Genomic DNA, 16,863 nt, shown 5'->3' with positions numbered 1-16,863 from the left:
AATGTCGGGAAGGGGTTAACATAAATTCATCCTTTCACAGCACCATAACTATGACATTTCTCTTAGAAATAATGGCAATTTCAACTGGCAGCTATGGGAAAGACTGCTGTGGCAAGATAGTGAATTCTACATATTAAAATACATTACTATGCACATGCCTGTGATATACTAGCTTTAACCTTCTTGTCGTTTAATTATGGTGGACTCTATTCACAGTAGAATCAGCCATTTAGTTAACCAACACAGTATTCACGAAAATATAACCTAGACTAGAGGTTCCATATCACTTCAACCACAAGCTTACTGCAAGTCATTGAAAATAATAACACTTTTATTTTTGTAAAGCTTCACTATACAGCATATACATGCTGCACATTTGATTATTCCAGTAGCTGGATTCCCATGAGATGCTTTGTGCAGAGATTTTTAACAGGGATCTGCCAGTCTTGCTAAACAGACACCAAAACTCTTTTCCAGTCATTATTTTAAAATGGAGGGCACTGGTGCAGTCGTCAGCGGTGTAGCTAGGTGCCACAGTGCCCGGAGCAAGGGCATGCTTTGCGTCCCCCTCCCCCATTTTTTGTAGCAGGCCGGTGGCGTTAAGAAGCCCATAGGCTCATAGGCTTCTATGGTGTATGGCCAGCTTTTGCTGGTGAAACCACCCCCCATAACGGGGATTTTACCACATTTTTGCATTAGAGCATCCCACCCAAAATATTTATCACACTACTACAGCAATTGATCATTGTATCATTGTTTTATACCTTAACCCATTGGGCGGTATTCAAAGTGAATACTGGCGACGTGCAGCGAATCCTGTTTAGGATTCGCTGCACATTCGCCACTGCTCGCCGCGTTCCGGAGCCTCGCCGGCTCCGGTATTCAACGAGTCAGGGGCTCGCTGCCCCTGACTGGCGAATTTGAGCTCCTGCGGTGGACACCGCAGGGAGCCTGAGGACGGTGACAGGCAGGGAGATGGAAGTCTCCCTGCCTGCCCCAGAACGTTTGTGGGGGGGAGGTGGGCTCCCCGGGAGCCAGGCAGCACAGGCTGCCCCCCGGGGGTGCCAGCAGGGGAGCGGGTATATTCACTACACCTGATCATGTATATGTAATGATCGGGTGAAGTGAATATATGAATATCTAATGAGCGGCTCGGCTCCGGCCCCCTGCTGGCTGGTCTGTGTAAAAAAAAAATATATATATTTTTTTAAATTAAATATATATTCATGTGCTTACAGCACATGAATAAAAATAGCATGCCCCTCCTCAGAATAAAATTCCAGATTTTTTGACACCAATTGTAAAAAACAAAACACTTTATTTTAAAAGTTCACCTTCCACTTCACCATAAAAAGATAGCGATTGCTACTTGGTGAATCATGGCGAAAAAAACCTTGAAATGTATTCACCATCTGGTCATTGAATAGGGTGATTCACCGTTTTAGTCAGAAATTCGCCTTACAGCACAAAATCGCCATAAAAACCTGGCAAATCAGTCTCATTGAATACCGCCCATTGTGTTATACCCATCTGTTTCTCTCTGTAGGCATTAATAGCAACAGTGCCATCTTCAGAGTCATGAATGGAAAAATACAAATCCAATTCTGTCCAAAGAACAGAAACACACACTGATAAAAGGCTCAGCAGCGTGCTGTGAAAGCAGCTCCAGAGGCTGCAGATAATGTGGTTAGATTAGTGAAGTGTAATATTCTGCGGCCAAGAAACTATAAAGGTTAGGTGAAAAGAGGCAACTTAAAAAAAGAAATAAGAAACTCAATTAAAATTGAAACAGTGAAATGCTAAGATACATCAGTGGCTGTGTATATGTATATGTTCTTTTTGTTAAAGATTATGTTTTTAGTGCCTAAAATTACTTACAGTATGTTGCTAAAGATATAAAAATACCACAGATAAATATCACAGTGTAATTATATCTGGTTCCAACGGTGACTAGGTCCACAGTCGACATGCACTAGATCGAGGGTGACAAATAGGTTGACATGGAAATGGTCGTCACATGAACAGATCAACATGTTTTTCATGATTTTTTTGACTCAGATAACTGTGATGCAAGATCCACTTGGACTCCAAATGGGAATGGAAAGTATGCCAAGTGAAGCGAGGCACCGTGCCAGTAGCGTGAGCCATGCAAGGGCACATGTTACACTCATAGGGGGTCCACGTCAACATGAAAAATTGCGTCAACCTTTTCCTGTGTCAAACATTTCCAGATCGACCTTTTGCTTGTGTCAACATTTTGTCCATGTCGATCTACTGCACATGGACCTTTTCCAAGTGTCAATCTTTTCACTGTCGATCATTCATGATCGACCTAATGACTGTCGACCTAGAAACTGTTGACCTAATGATCCACACCCTTTATATTTTGTAGTATGTCTCAGTATGAGGCTTGAGAACAATATCTCATCCTTGGGAGCAGTATTTGAGTTAACCTAAAGCTGTTCATAGAAACATAGAAACATAGAATTTGACGGCAGATAAGAACCATTTGGCCCATCTAGTCTGCCCCTTTTTTACCCTTCAGGTAAACTCAACCCTTTTTAATCCTTATTTCTTTGTAAGGATATTCATATGCCTATCCCAAGCATGTTTAAATTGTTCTACTGTCTTAGCCTCTACCACCTCTGATGGGAGGCTATTCCACTTATCCACTACCCTTTCTGTGAAGTAATTCTTTCTAACATTTCCCCTGAACCTACCTCCCTCCAGTTTCAGTGCATGTCCTCGTGTTTTATTACTTGTTTTCCTTTGAAGAAAATTTCCCACCTGTACTATGTTAAAACCCTTGATATATTTGAAGATTTCTATCATGTCCCCCCTTTCCCTTCTCTGCTCCAAACTATACATGTTAAGATCTTTTAGTCTATCCAGGTAAGTTTTGTGATGTAGGCCATGAACCATTTTAGTTGCCCTTCTTTGTACACTCTCCAATGTATTTATATCCTTCTGAAGATATGGTCTCCAGAACTGGACACAGTATTCCAGATGAGGTCGTACCAATGACCTATAAAGTGGCATTATTACGTCTTTTTTTCTGCTACTGATTCCTCTCCCTATGCAACCAAGCATCTGACTAGCCTTCCTCATTGCTTTGTTACATTGCCTCCCTGCCTTTAAGTCACTTGAAATAGTGACTCCTAGATCTCTTTCCTCCTCAGTAGTTTCCATTATAGTACCCTTGATACTATATTAAGCCTTTGGGTTTTTGAGTCCCAAGTGCATAATTTTGCATTTTTTAGCATTAAACTGTAGTTTAAATACATACATCAGATGACTTCTCCGAGTGGATAAGTCGCCTGCGGTCCCCCCTTGAGCCACCCGGGAATTTCCTGGGCCGCAGGACCGCATACAATATATCCTTTTGCACATGATATATCGCATGTTATCCCACCCAAGTCTGTCTGGCTTGGCTGCGATCTGACGGATATCTACTGCTGGCGGTGCGACTTGCAGTCTCCCATGCGATGCTCATGAAATGGTACATCGCATCAGACCTGCTGTCAAATGCATGTGATTTAATCACCACAATCGCATAAAACATTACCAAATCACATGTACATGTATATCGCCCTTTACTCTGGAAAGAATTGATGTACTGGATCAAGACAATTAAATCGATATACTGTACAGTATAGAAGCCATTTGACCGAAAACATATTTAATATACGGCCTTTACTTGTATAAGTAATAATAAAGTCTTTGGACCTTATTCAAGGCTGCGAAATTCGCAGCCTTGCAAGTACATCAGACGCCGCCCTCCACCCGCAGTACCTTCCACACGGCTGCGAATGGATGATTTACATAATCATCCACTCTTGTGCATACGAGGCACTGAGATGAAGCAGAATACAAAGTAGAAAGAGTCTCAGTGTATTGAGAGCAGGATGGTTATATGGATGGCCGTGAGGTATGCATGAGAGTCCTTTTTATCCCAGCTTGTGGGAAGGTCATTTGGGAGACTTCCAGGAGCAGAGAGGCAGACAGGGCTCTGATCAAGGGACCCATATCCAGAGTGACACACCAGTAATACACAGAGTGCAAGGCTCTGTTGCCTGACATAGAGTATATCACTGCAGGCTTGAAGTCAACCAGCCAGAGAACCTGAGCAATCCAAGCCTAACTTAAGGTGCCCATACACGTTACAATTATTGTATGCCGCACACCATAGTACCCATTACACATGATGCTGCACACCATAGTACCCATTATATATGATGCCGCACACCATAGTACCCATTACACATGATGCCACGCACCATAGTACCCATTACACATGATGCCGCACACCATAGTACCCATTACACATGATGCCGCACACCATAGTACCCATTACACATGATGCCGCACATCATAGTACCCATTACACATGATGCCGCACACCATAGTACCCATTACACATGATGCCACGCACCATAGTACCCATTACACATGATGCCGCGCACCATAGTACCCATTACACATGATGCCACGCACCATAGTACCCATTACACATGATGCTGCACACATAATGTCCCTTACACATGATGCTGCACACATAATGCCGCTTACACATGATGCTGCACACCGTAATGCCCCTTACACATTAAGCCACACATTATGCGTAATGCCCCCACATACCGCCACTTGTAGCGTCCCTTAAGCAATGCCCCCAAAAGTGCCACTTACTGTAAATTTTTATATGAGCCTTCGCTGCTGCTGCAGGGAGAGATGGAGAGCGGTGCAGCTGCTTCTATGGGGAGAGGAGCAGAGCGCAGCGCAGAGCATGCTCCCACTCCCCTCCTGGTGTCCCCTCTAGCCAAGTGGACATTTAAAATATTGTGTGCGCTGTTGTTGTGCGTGACGTCGGGGGAGCACGCCGGGCGCTGGCACCACATGATTAAAGGGGGGTGGCGGGCTGAGGTGAAAGCGGGGAGAAGAATTGGAGCGGAAGCTGCAGGGGTGACAGTCATTGACAGCTGGGCAGAGAGCAGGGGGCTGCCCGGCTGTATTCAAAGCACGGCTGTTTGAAATAATACCCCTTTCACAACAGAAAATGCAGGGATTTACCCGGGAACATGGTCCCAGGATCATGCAGGGACATTCCCAGCCCTTATACACTAGCCTAGTCCCTGCATTTTCTGGTGTGAGGGGGAGAGACAACCACTCAGTGGCGTAACTATAAATTTTGCTCCCCCCTGCCAAAAAGTTTGTGGTGCCCCCTACCCCGGGCTCCTCTCCAGCGCGTTTCCCCATGCATAACGGAGAAGCAGGATAGAGGAAGAGAGACCAGCAGACACTGCTGCCTCCCTTGGCTCCGATGCACCACAGGCCACCCTAGCATGCCCATGCGCCCACCCATCCTGTACACTAGCTAATAGGCGGCTCGGTGTACAGTCAATTGAATCAGGAGGGGGATTTGTTGTCTCTGCCATGGCCGCACCCGCGCTGTGGCTGACTCGCCTCTGGTGCAGGCAGCAGCATGTCAATGCATGGAGTGGGTGCCGGCACCCACACAGACCCCACTGCCGCTTGCTCCCCCAAGCGGCAGCTGGGGCTGCCTTACAGTAGTTACGCCACTGCAACCACTCCCCTCTCCCTACCCCCCTTTAACCAACCAGCTATATCTTTGGAACTAACTGACCCATTTACATGAGACCAGTATTATATTGAAGAACTTTTGAATTGGCTTCGAATGATTTTGGTTCCGTGAAACTGGGCTGTTTGGTTCCAGAGAAATCTGCCCTCAAAGAACATAAACAGTCATGAAATTACATTTAAGAAATGAAAAAAACAGTTTAACCTCAATATCCCTTGAACCAATTAACCCATATGGATCCAGCCTGTATCAGATTGAAGGCCCAGCGATTTGGGTTCAACTGAGATCAACCTCGAGCTTCAGTGAAGCCGAAGGGGGAACTGGCAGCCATTGAACTGGGTGGGGGTCGGAATTAGCGGGTCCCATGTTATCCTATAGGGAAAACTTTCCAGCTTTGCCTGGCAGTATCTCCGGTTCCCAGGGGGCTAGAGACACGGGGCTGGGCTCATTGGAAAGCCCCATCCCTCAGCTACAAAATGGACTAATGGGTGGTCCTGTGCACCCCCGGACCACCCCCTAGATTCGCCTATGTCTGGGATACCATTTTGATTAACAGTAGAGTACAATAGGAACAAGCGGAACACATTCTAAGTATACTACCAATCCAACAATTCTTTTATTGAAGTGCATTTTTTGCTTTTTATCATGACCTTTATAATATGTTGTTGATATATGTTCTTACTTTTATTAAATACATTTTATATGTGATACCCAATTGATCAGATTTTTAGTTATTTAATTATTTAGACCAGGGGTGTCAAACTCAAATTCATCGGGGGCCGCATCAGCAGTTTGGGCACCCTCAAAGGGCCGCTGTATAATAATAATGCAATGACACCACAGGCTGCTCCCGCTGTATAATATAACAATAGTAATGCCATGACACAAATTATTATACAGGGGGAGCAGCCTGTGGTGTCCTTGCATTATTATTATACAGAGGGAGCAGCCTGTGGTGTCATGGCATTACTTTTATATTATACAGCGGGAGCAGCCTGTGGTGTCATGACACCACAGGCTGCTCCCCCTGTACAATAATAATGACACCACAGGCTGCTCCCCCTGTATAATATAAAAGTAATGCCATGACACCACCACCAGATATATTGTTTTTTTATGTAACTTATTGTATTTTATCCCTCAGGCTCCTTTACTGCTGCTGCTGCTGCGGCTCCAGTAATTTCAATTCCACTCTCTGCGCCGCGGCCTGTCCTGCTGCGGCCCCCCAACTCGGCCTGCCTTCCTTCCTCTCTGCAGACGCGTGGGTGGGAGGCGTCATCGTCATGACGTCCCCACCCAGCGTCTGCCACTGCCTCGATAAGAGGGAACAGCCGTGGAGGCCGGCGGCCATGTTCCTGTGGCCGCAGACATCTTAAAAGACCACAGGAACATGGCCGCCGGCAGTGCAAAAAAAACCTCTCAAAAAAGAGAATAAAAGGTGAAGGCTGGCGGCGGCTGCGCGGGCCACATGGCGAGGTCTGTCGGGCCGGATTTGGCCCGCGGGCCTTGTGTTTGACACCCGTGATTTAGACTGTTGAATATTTTAATATCTAGCGCTCCGCCACTTCTGTTTTCCAACCTGGATTAGACCATATTTATACCGCACCTTGCACCTACTGTATGTTATTCCTGTTAAAGAACCCATTTGGAACTGGGCCTGTCTTACATGTCACTCACAGACAGGCCTTGTAACGGGCCTCTAATACTCAGCCAATCAGCAGCTTTTAAGCATAACCTTGATTGGATAACCCGGATTGAGCTGATTGTAAATTGTCTTTTGGAAGATGATTTGATTGATGCGTTATCTCTTTCTATGGTTTGATGCCTCTACCCTACATTATTGGTAATGTGTCCCATATCTATATATTATAAAATCTGCCACTGATTGCTATTAAATAATGTTATAGCGTTCTGTTTTGGTATTGTGTGTGGATGTTATATTAGACAATGTATCTAGATTACTTTGGTGTCTAGGTGATTTTCATCTTGTAGGAATGTTGCTGTAGCTCAGTTATTACAAGCAGAACGTTATTTCTGGATGAAATATTCTAAATACCTCCATCAACATGTCACATTTTTATTATGGTGAGCGTGAGTCATGGGGCAAAGGCTGTTTACATAATCATCAGTCCTCATATTCCTTGCAGAAAATTGATTTTTTGTTTTTTGGCTTGGTGCTTTCTGTTTAGCTAAATATATTTTGAGCGTAGAGATTGTGCATATATTTATTATACACTCAGTCACCTCCTCAGCATGTTGCTGTGTTTGGAATATTTTTAACAATTGATTTCAAACTACAGGCCTGATTCAGAGCCTGTTGCTGTTGCCTTGCGTGTTGTACGATGTTTGGTACTTTGCGCATATGCAGGACCCAGAGGCGTAACTAGAACTTTGTGGGCCCCATAGCAAATTTTTTTAAGGGTCCTTAACTCAGGTCTCCACTAGAGTTGGCATGTCTAGAGCCGCACAGGAGGTGTGGTGTTTCCTATCATTTTAACGTTGACTCACACCTTCCTGAATACTTTTTTTAACAATTATTTTTATTAAAACTCTGTGGGTTCTGGGCATTGGCTGGCGGAGGCAGAATGGGGGATTAGGTTCACATGGACTGCATGGTTCACTTACTGTGCTTCCACCAGATGCAAATAGGGCTATGCATTTATCTAATCTCTCTCATCTTTGCATTTCTTTCTATATCCCTCACTCTCTGTCTCTCTAATGCTTAATCTTTTGCACACAATGGTGCAGATGTATTAAGCCTGGCGAAGAGATAAACTGGAGATAAAGTGGAAGGAGATAACGCACCAGCCAATCAACTCCCAACTGTCATATTTCAAACACAGCTGATTGGCTGGTGCGTTATCTCCTTTCACTTTATCTCCAGTTTATCTCTTCCCCAGGCTTAATACATCTGCCCCAGTATCTCACATGGATGTCTCTCATATTTACATCCATACACTGCTTCTCTCATATATACTGTACACGGTCTCTCACATACATACATACATACATACATAGCCTCTTTCTTATATATATATATATATATATATATATATGGTACTTATGTAGTATCTGGGCGTCCGATTTAGAAATCGGATCGGATCGCATCGCATCGTATCGCATCGCATGCGACCAAATCGTATGCGATGCGATGGTCAAGATTTTTCCATAGGATTCAATGTTAAAATGGTCTGAGTCCATTTTAACATAGAATTCAATGGGAAAAAGGGGTCCTTTTCCTTTCCCCACTATCCAAGTGGGCATGGAGTTGGATATAAACCTGTGGCGAGCGTAGCGAGCCACCGAGCCCGAAGCGTGGCGAGCGTAGCGAGCCCCGCGAGGGGACACAGAATACTTTTTAAGAAATATGCGTCCCCTCGCGGGGCTCGCTTCGCTCGCCACGCTTCGGGCTCGGTGGCTCGCTGCGCTCGCCACGCTATATAAAATCAACTCTATGCCCACTTGGATAGTGGGGAAATGAACAGGACCTTCTTAACATTGAATCCTATGCAAAATCGCATCGAATCGCATCGCATCGCATCTGATTGTATGCCTTAAGGTAAGGCATACAATCACAAAATCGGCAGCCCAGATACTACATAAGTACCATATATATATATATCCATTTACTGCCTCCCTCATACATACATCTCATATATATATATATATATATATATATATATATATATATCCAATGCAAATATACAGGTGCGCTGACACTAATTTAAAAGTCCGTTCCTTCCAAGGAATGACAAGTCCTTGAAATAATCCACACCAAACCAAATTGTTTGTTATATCGGTGCAGCTCCCCTCAAACGACCCGATTCCCACGGGACCTTCAACAAACAACAGCACCTATAACAGATAGAGGGGGCGCTTCATGGTGTAATACCGTTTATTATAAAACGTGAAAATCACTGTTAAGAATCTCTCCTACGGAGAGGAAAATGCCCGTACCGAACAATTCATCCGGTGTGGGCTTAATACCACAAGGTTTATACACAATCCACTGGCTCAATTACTGCATGCCCAGAAGGTGCGGTGTGTAACTCACGATACCGGTCGGGAAACCCAGCAGGCACGATCGTTCCACACCAGCGGCGGCTCAGCGTCAGTTCCACAGGCTTCCAAGCAGACTTGAGACCAGCGGCTTCAAAAGATGCGTCACACAGACCACGCCCCTACGCGTTTCGTCGATGGACTTCGTCAGTGGGGAAGTCTCGTGGCCGGAAGTGGCTAGATGGTCCCAGCGTCAGAACGGACCGGGAACAGGTGAAGTGACGGCGGGAGGGACACCCTATATAGGTAAGCACAGCACATACACACATTGTTTCACCACACCTTGAAAACGGGGACTTGATCCTCGAAACGTCGGATCTTTCTGCATTTATACAATAAATGCCACTTTGACTTTTTACAAGACCCTGGAGTGCCGCAGTTTGTCTTTAACTGATTACCCTAAATATTTTCCGGAGGGCACCGGGGCGATACTGTTTTGGGAGAGTGCCAGGCCGCACAGCCGAGTATATATATATATATATATATATATATATATATCCACTTATCTATGCACTGCCTCCCTCATACATACTTACACCTCCTATTTCATATATCCATCCATCTATGCACTGCCTCCCTCACACATAAAATACATACATGGCCTTTGTCATACATAAAAATATATACATATGTCCATACGCTGCCTCCCACATACATACATATGTCCATACTCCTACCTCCCATATACATGTTTATACACTGCCCCCCACAAAAGTACATATGTCCACTTATCCATATACTTCATAGTAATATACAACTGTGTTCCGGGTAACAATGAGACTGCTATCACTTTGAACGGGGAGACAATGGAGCCACTTCTCATAGCATCACAAGAAAAGGCAGCTTACCGCTAGCTGGCTTGGTGGGGACGCTGCTGCTGCAATCTCCCAGTCATAATCTTTAGCTCCCTGCGCATGGTTGACACTGGTACTGGTCGGAGCCCCTGTCGCCTGTCACTGCCGCCGGCTCAGCGCTGCTCATGGTCGCGGCCCTGCCTCCTGTCACTGCCGCCGGCTCAGCGCTGCTCTTGGTCACGGCCATGCCTCCTGTCACTGCCGCCGGCTCAGCGCTGCTCCTGGTCGCGGCCCTGCCTCCTGTCACTGCCGCCGCCTCAGCGCTGCTCTTAGTCACGGCCCTGCCTCCTATCACTGCCGCTGGCTCAGTGCTGCTCCTGGTCACGGCACTGCCTCCTGTCACTGCCGCTGGCTCAGTGCTGCTCCTGGTCGCGGCCCTGCCTCCTGTCACTGCCGCTGCCTCAGCGCTGCTCCTGGTTGTGACCCTGCCTCCTGTCACTGCCGCCGCGTCAGCGCTGCTCCTGGTCGCGACCCTGCCTCCAGTCACTGCCGACGGCTCAGCGCTGCTCCTGGTCACGGTCCTGCTTCCTGTCACTGCAGTCGGCTCATCGCTGCTCCTGTCTTACTGCCGCATGTGTTACTATGGTAGGCACCACTCTGCTTCTGTTAGGGGCCAACTACTGACTCTGTGCCCACGGCAGTGTTAATACAGGAAATGACCCCAGACCCATGCATACTAGAGGAAATGACCCCGGAGTCCTGGACCCAAATACAGGAAGTGTCCCCCGGACCCGTGGTGGTGTTAAGAAAAGAACTGCTTTCAAAAACAATAGTGCAGGGGGTTGCTTGCTGGGACCACGGGCTCCCCAACCTGCCGGGCCCCATAGCAAGCGCACCTCCTGCACCTTCTATAGTTACGCCACTGGCAGGACCCATTCTACACATGTGCATTGTTGATGCAATACAGCTACAGATGGGTGTGGTATGATTCACCGTCAGTCGGGATCCCGATAGTCATTATCCCGACGTCGGGATCCCGACTGCCTGGTCTCAGACAATAACTGTCGGGATCCCGACTGTCGGGACCCCGTCCGGCACCCGCTGCAGATGTCAAGTGATTGACAGTCTGCAGCCATTTGGGGGTCTCAGTGGAGTTTCAATTGAAGGTATAGGTGACACTTTATACTATTGGGCTGCATCAGGTTACAGCATTTGCAAAATGTATTTACTATTTTAGATTCCGGGTGACATTTAATTTGATGCGATTTTTAGTAAGGTTCTCAAATCGCACCTTGTTTTCAAATCGCAAATTTTTTAAAGAAATTGACTAATGGAATGTGAATTGAGGCATGAAAAATGCGATGTGATGCAACAAATTTTTGTCAGAAAATGTTCAAATTTTAGTCAGGAAAATGTGCGAATTAAAGCACATGCGCGATTTGTGTAACCAGTCCTAGTTTTAGAAATTCAGGGGACAAAATTCATAGGGGATAAACAGATTTTGGAAACAAGGAAAGGCCCTTGAGCCTGGTGCTGGTTTTAGAATTCCTGGAGATTCCCTATGATTTTTGTCCTCTGAATTTCTAAAACCAGGACAGGTTCTTTGAGCCCGGAGCTGGTTATGCTCAGGAGGGGGACCCCACACCATTTTTTTTATTTCATTTTTACTTTTACACATTTATTTGGATGGAACCATGCACAGATCACACTGGTCTATGCATGGTTCTTTCGAACTTGGTCTATTTGTTTTTATATTTTTGGTAACATTCTCCAAAAATCGTATCCTATTAAATTTGTGAGTTGCATACATTTTAATGGGTAAACATCTGGATGCAAATTGAAGTGTGAGAAAAAATCAACAGGTCAGAATGTGCCATTTTTGCATCCAAAAACTGCGATTTTTACCACAATTAGCATCCTATTAAATGTGCGACTTATGGAAAACGTGCAAATTCAGAAGTTTTTTGACTAAAAATCGCGAAAGTCAAACTATCTCATCCTATTAAATGTCACCCTCCATGTTTAATGAGATTATGTCTGTTTATAGCAAGGATTTATTCGTTTATTGCATTTTTAGTTTGTTGGCTTTGCAAAAGTTATTCTGTACATAGAATCTTATCTACTGTGTGTTTATCTGAATTCATATGGATGAGAGCTGCCAGAGGCCTTTTCTACTGAATTCATATAGAGTAGAGTATCAACCCATTCATTTCAAAACAGTGATAATGAGGCCAAAGTATCATGAGAAATGCAGTACCACAGCTTACAAGCAACAAGATGTATAGTAATGGCCAGCACTTACCTCTATGACCAACATGTATCCCAATATCCAGCACCGATCTGCATGTCCTATCTCCATGCTCAGCAACTAACCCCAAGTCCAACACCATTTCCGTATCCAGCAGTTACCCCATATACAGTAACTATCCCTATGTCCAGCACGTATTCCCATTTGCAGCACGTATTCCCATTTGCAGCACCTATTCCCATTTGCAGCACGTATACCCATTTGCAGCACCTATTCCCATTTGCAGCACGTATCCCCATATCCAGCACATATCCCCATGTCCATCACATATCCCCTTATCCAGCACCTGTTCCCATTTGCAGCACATATCCCCATGTCCAGCACCTATTCCCATTTGCAGCACATACTGTATACCCAAGTCCATCATGTATCCCCATATCCAGCACCTATTACCATTTGTAGCATGTATTCCCATCTCCATCACGTCTTCCAATATCCAGTACCTATTTCCATTTGCAGCACTTATCCCTATGTCCAGCATGCATCCTCCAGTTAATATACACAGCTGTAGAGAATAGAGGATTTTCATTATTTACTACACCCCAACGGAAGTCACCACCACGCCCCCAACATAAGGAAACACCTATGATTCCCAGATCCCCGGTGAGAGGGTGGAGTTAAGTGACGTGATCCAGTTAATTAACTGGATCACCTCATTTATCTCCACCCCTCATTGGGGCCCCACCCCATTCCTGCGGGTCTCGTGATTGCCACTCTGTAGCATACAATCCTGCCCTCGTCACCAGGAAGCAAGCAGGATATATGAGAGCTGTCTACTCTTCTGGGGCTGCAGGGAACTACCCCAAATACGTGAGTCTCCCACAGCTTCTGGGAGAGTAGGCAAGAGAGGTAGAAACTTGGTCATACACATAGCCCCAGGTGACTTCATATATAATTGTAATGCATACTTACCTACTTTTGAAAACTAGTTTCAGGGACATTATAATTGGCAGTAGAATTTTGCAAAGCGCCTAATAATGGGGCGTGTCATGCTCCACCCAGAGGTTGTGGCTAGGTCCATATATGGGCATATATGTGCTTAAATGCTTGTTGCGAAATATTTCTAGATAACATTAGTAACTATACACTTTTGGAAATGTAGCAGGTTTTGATAATAACATTGCTGCCTGCAATATTGGTTTATTTGTTTGCAATTATTTGCTGTGATATTTCGTTTCTTCTCTCTCAGTACAACATACGTTATAATAAATGTGATGCCTATGTAATAAATTCCAAGTGCGAATCCCATCAGATTGTATATATCTCTGATTTCCTGTTTTCCCCAGAAAATTAACAGCTGCATAAAGTGGGTTAGTAGAAATCAGGGAGATTGCTCCTATTTCAGGGAGCAGGAGGACAGGCAACTATGTCATAATGTACTGCAGGCATTCCCAACCACGGTCCTCAAGGCACACCAACAGTACAGGTTTTAGTGATATCCAGGCTTGAGCACAGGTGACTTAATTAGTACCTGAGGGATTCTGATTAATCCATCTGTTCTGAAGCCTGGATATCACTAAAACCTGCACTGTTGGTGTGCCTTGAAGACCGTGGTTGGGAATGCCCAGGGTTGCCAACCCTCCCGGAATGGCCGGGAGGATCCCGAAAATCGGGTCCCCCGGATAGGGGGGCAACCCTCCCGGATTCCGGCTGTCCCCTTCCTCCCTCATGTGCCTTGTGGTGGCGGAAGCGTTAAATTGTCGCGATTCGCGGCATTTCGGTGGAAGGGGTGGGGCTAAATATGCAAATCGTGCATATTTAGCCCCGCCCCCTCATCGGGGACCCGCGTATTGCGGTATTTGCATTACTGGGGGCAGGGACTGATGATGTCTCCATCAGGCCCCGCCCCCAGAAGTGATGTTGACAGTCTCCTCTCCGGGGTTCTCCCGGAGAGGAGATTGTAAAACTCGGCAACCCTGGGAATGCCTGATGTACTGCAATGCAGCGGCATAACATAGATATTCGTAGGCCCCATAGCAAAAGTTTGTAAGGGCCCCCTATTTAGCAACTGATGGTGATAAATGTATGTAAAACATATTACTTAGACCTGGGGTAGCCAACCCTAGTCCTCGAGAGCTACCAACAGTGCATGTTTTGCAGGTCTCCTCACAGAATCACAAGTGAGCTAATTAGCTCCATCTGTGTATCTTTTAAAATGTGTCAGTGATTAATGAGTGCAGCTGTGCGGCAGCTAGGTTGTCTGGAAAATGTGAACTGTTGGTGTCTCTCGAGGGCTAGGGTTGGCTACCACTGACTTAGGCAGTAAACATAGGCCCCCTTCAGCTCTGGGCCCCATAGCAGCTGCACCCCTCGCACCTATGGTAGTTACGCGCTTGCTGCAATGTATTAATAAATCTTTGGCATAAAGTACATAAACAGATGTACCTAGCTCTGGACTACAGTAAATAATTCATTGTATATGTACATCACAAAGCCACATGTGTCTTCAGCAATAGACCACATTGATGCATACAAGATGTTTTGCTCATGTATTGTCTTGTTTTAGAATGAAGTTGAGCTGGGAGAGCTGCTTCTGTCTCTTAATTACCTGCCAAGTGCCGGGAGATTGAATGTGGATATTATCAGAGCAAAGCAGCTTCTACAAACTGATATGAGCCAAGGATCTGGTACGTCTGATTTGTTATGTGGAAAGAAATTATTTTACAATACAATTATCTGGCATAAAATAAGAATGTACATTATAAGGCAACTGTATAGCAACTTACTATGAAGCAGATGATATTTTAAGACCCATTAAGGCAGCACATATGATACTATAGCTTGTTACAGGCTAATTATACATTTCTCATTGGCCAGCGAAAATCGCTGTAAAATCAAACATTTGCAAACTCCCCTCCTGAAATCCTGCATTTGCTACTGCACGATGGGCCTGATTCAGACATGATCGCTAGGCTGCGCATATTTGGAGCCTAGTGAGCCTGTTAAAGGCGCACGGCAAACGCACGCTCCCCTCCCCGCCGCCCGAATCCCCTTGCTACCAGGACTTAATTTTAAGCAGAACGGTCTTCTGCAAATTGGGGGAGGGTGCTGACGTCATGTGACGTCATCCATCTGCCTGCATTTGCTGGGGTCCACGTAGCTTTTCTATGGGCACGCCCACCGTTTTTGTGGGCATGCTCATGAAATGCCATATGCCTGCCCCGGAACGGCGCTGCCTCTCAATCATGCAGCGAGCGCCCCGGCGAATGAAAATTTTGTAGAAGGCGCTTGCCGTGGGGGACTGTACGTGCGCATTAGTGCCTCTGCACATACACAGTCCCCCACCATCGTAAGTTGTCTACTGTTCAAAATGTTATGCCTTGTTGGTCTACTATATTATTACAACACATTGAGAACTTTATTCAGAGCCAGTGTGCGCTGAGACTTTTTTCTGTCTTGACATGCATCTTTTATTGTCTCAAGTCTGACATGACCTTCTCTGCCACTAGGGGCCAGAGGCCAGGCTGGAATGGGCCTTTTATTGTGGGAAGTGGGCATGAATGCGACTAAAGGGGTCACCCCTTAGGCAGCACTGGCCTTGGTGTAAATGTCAAGTTGATAGTGATGACTGTATTCAATTGGTTGTAAATGTAAAAAAACACACCCATTTATTTAAATACATGACAAAACATGTTTTTCAGAGATAAAAAATAATTCATGCACAGTTGGGGAAGGCGATGTCTCCACATTTATTTATAAGTGTGGAAATAAGAAAGCAAATAATGGTATATTTGCATCTAGGTATAGTAACTGAGATGCCCCAAGCCACTACTTAACTCAGGTGTGACTTTTTAAAATTTGCAAATTGCACCAGCATATGACTCTGAATCAGGCTTTATATGCATTTAATTCAAGGTGGCAGAAACTAGTAGAAAAAATATGTATTATAGTATTATTAAAAATCTATAGAATCTTGCAAAACTGGATTAAAATGGAAGAACCACAAATTATTTCTTTGAGTTGTTTAGTATTATAAGTATAGGCCCCGGGGAAACAATTGCCCATGGTGTTACCCCCTTCTTAACATAGATAATGCCAAAAAAGGCTCAGCACAGGGGTGAGAAAACCCTCAGCATTGCAATAGGTAAATATATAAATAAAAGAAA

General features: G+C 45.2%; 1 protein-coding gene across 2 annotated transcripts in view; it reads left to right on the top strand.

Annotated features, from left to right (window-relative positions):
- SYT17 (synaptotagmin 17) overlaps positions 1-16,863 on the top strand; it is a 109,819-nt gene that overhangs the window by 57,306 nt on the left and 35,650 nt on the right. For both annotated transcript variants that reach the window (XM_083153280.1, XM_083153281.1), the window contains one exon: positions 15,264-15,384. In XM_083153280.1, the coding sequence (XP_083009406.1) occupies positions 15,264-15,384 (121 nt within the window). The remainder of the gene's footprint in view (positions 1-15,263; positions 15,385-16,863) is intronic.

Source organism: Crinia signifera, chromosome 7 (genome assembly GCF_055691185.1).
Source record: "Crinia signifera chromosome 7, ASM5569118v1, whole genome shotgun sequence".
NCBI lineage: Eukaryota > Metazoa > Chordata > Amphibia > Anura > Myobatrachidae > Crinia > Crinia signifera.
Note: the sequence above shows the minus strand (reverse complement) of the source record. Positions and strands in the feature narration are given on the sequence as shown.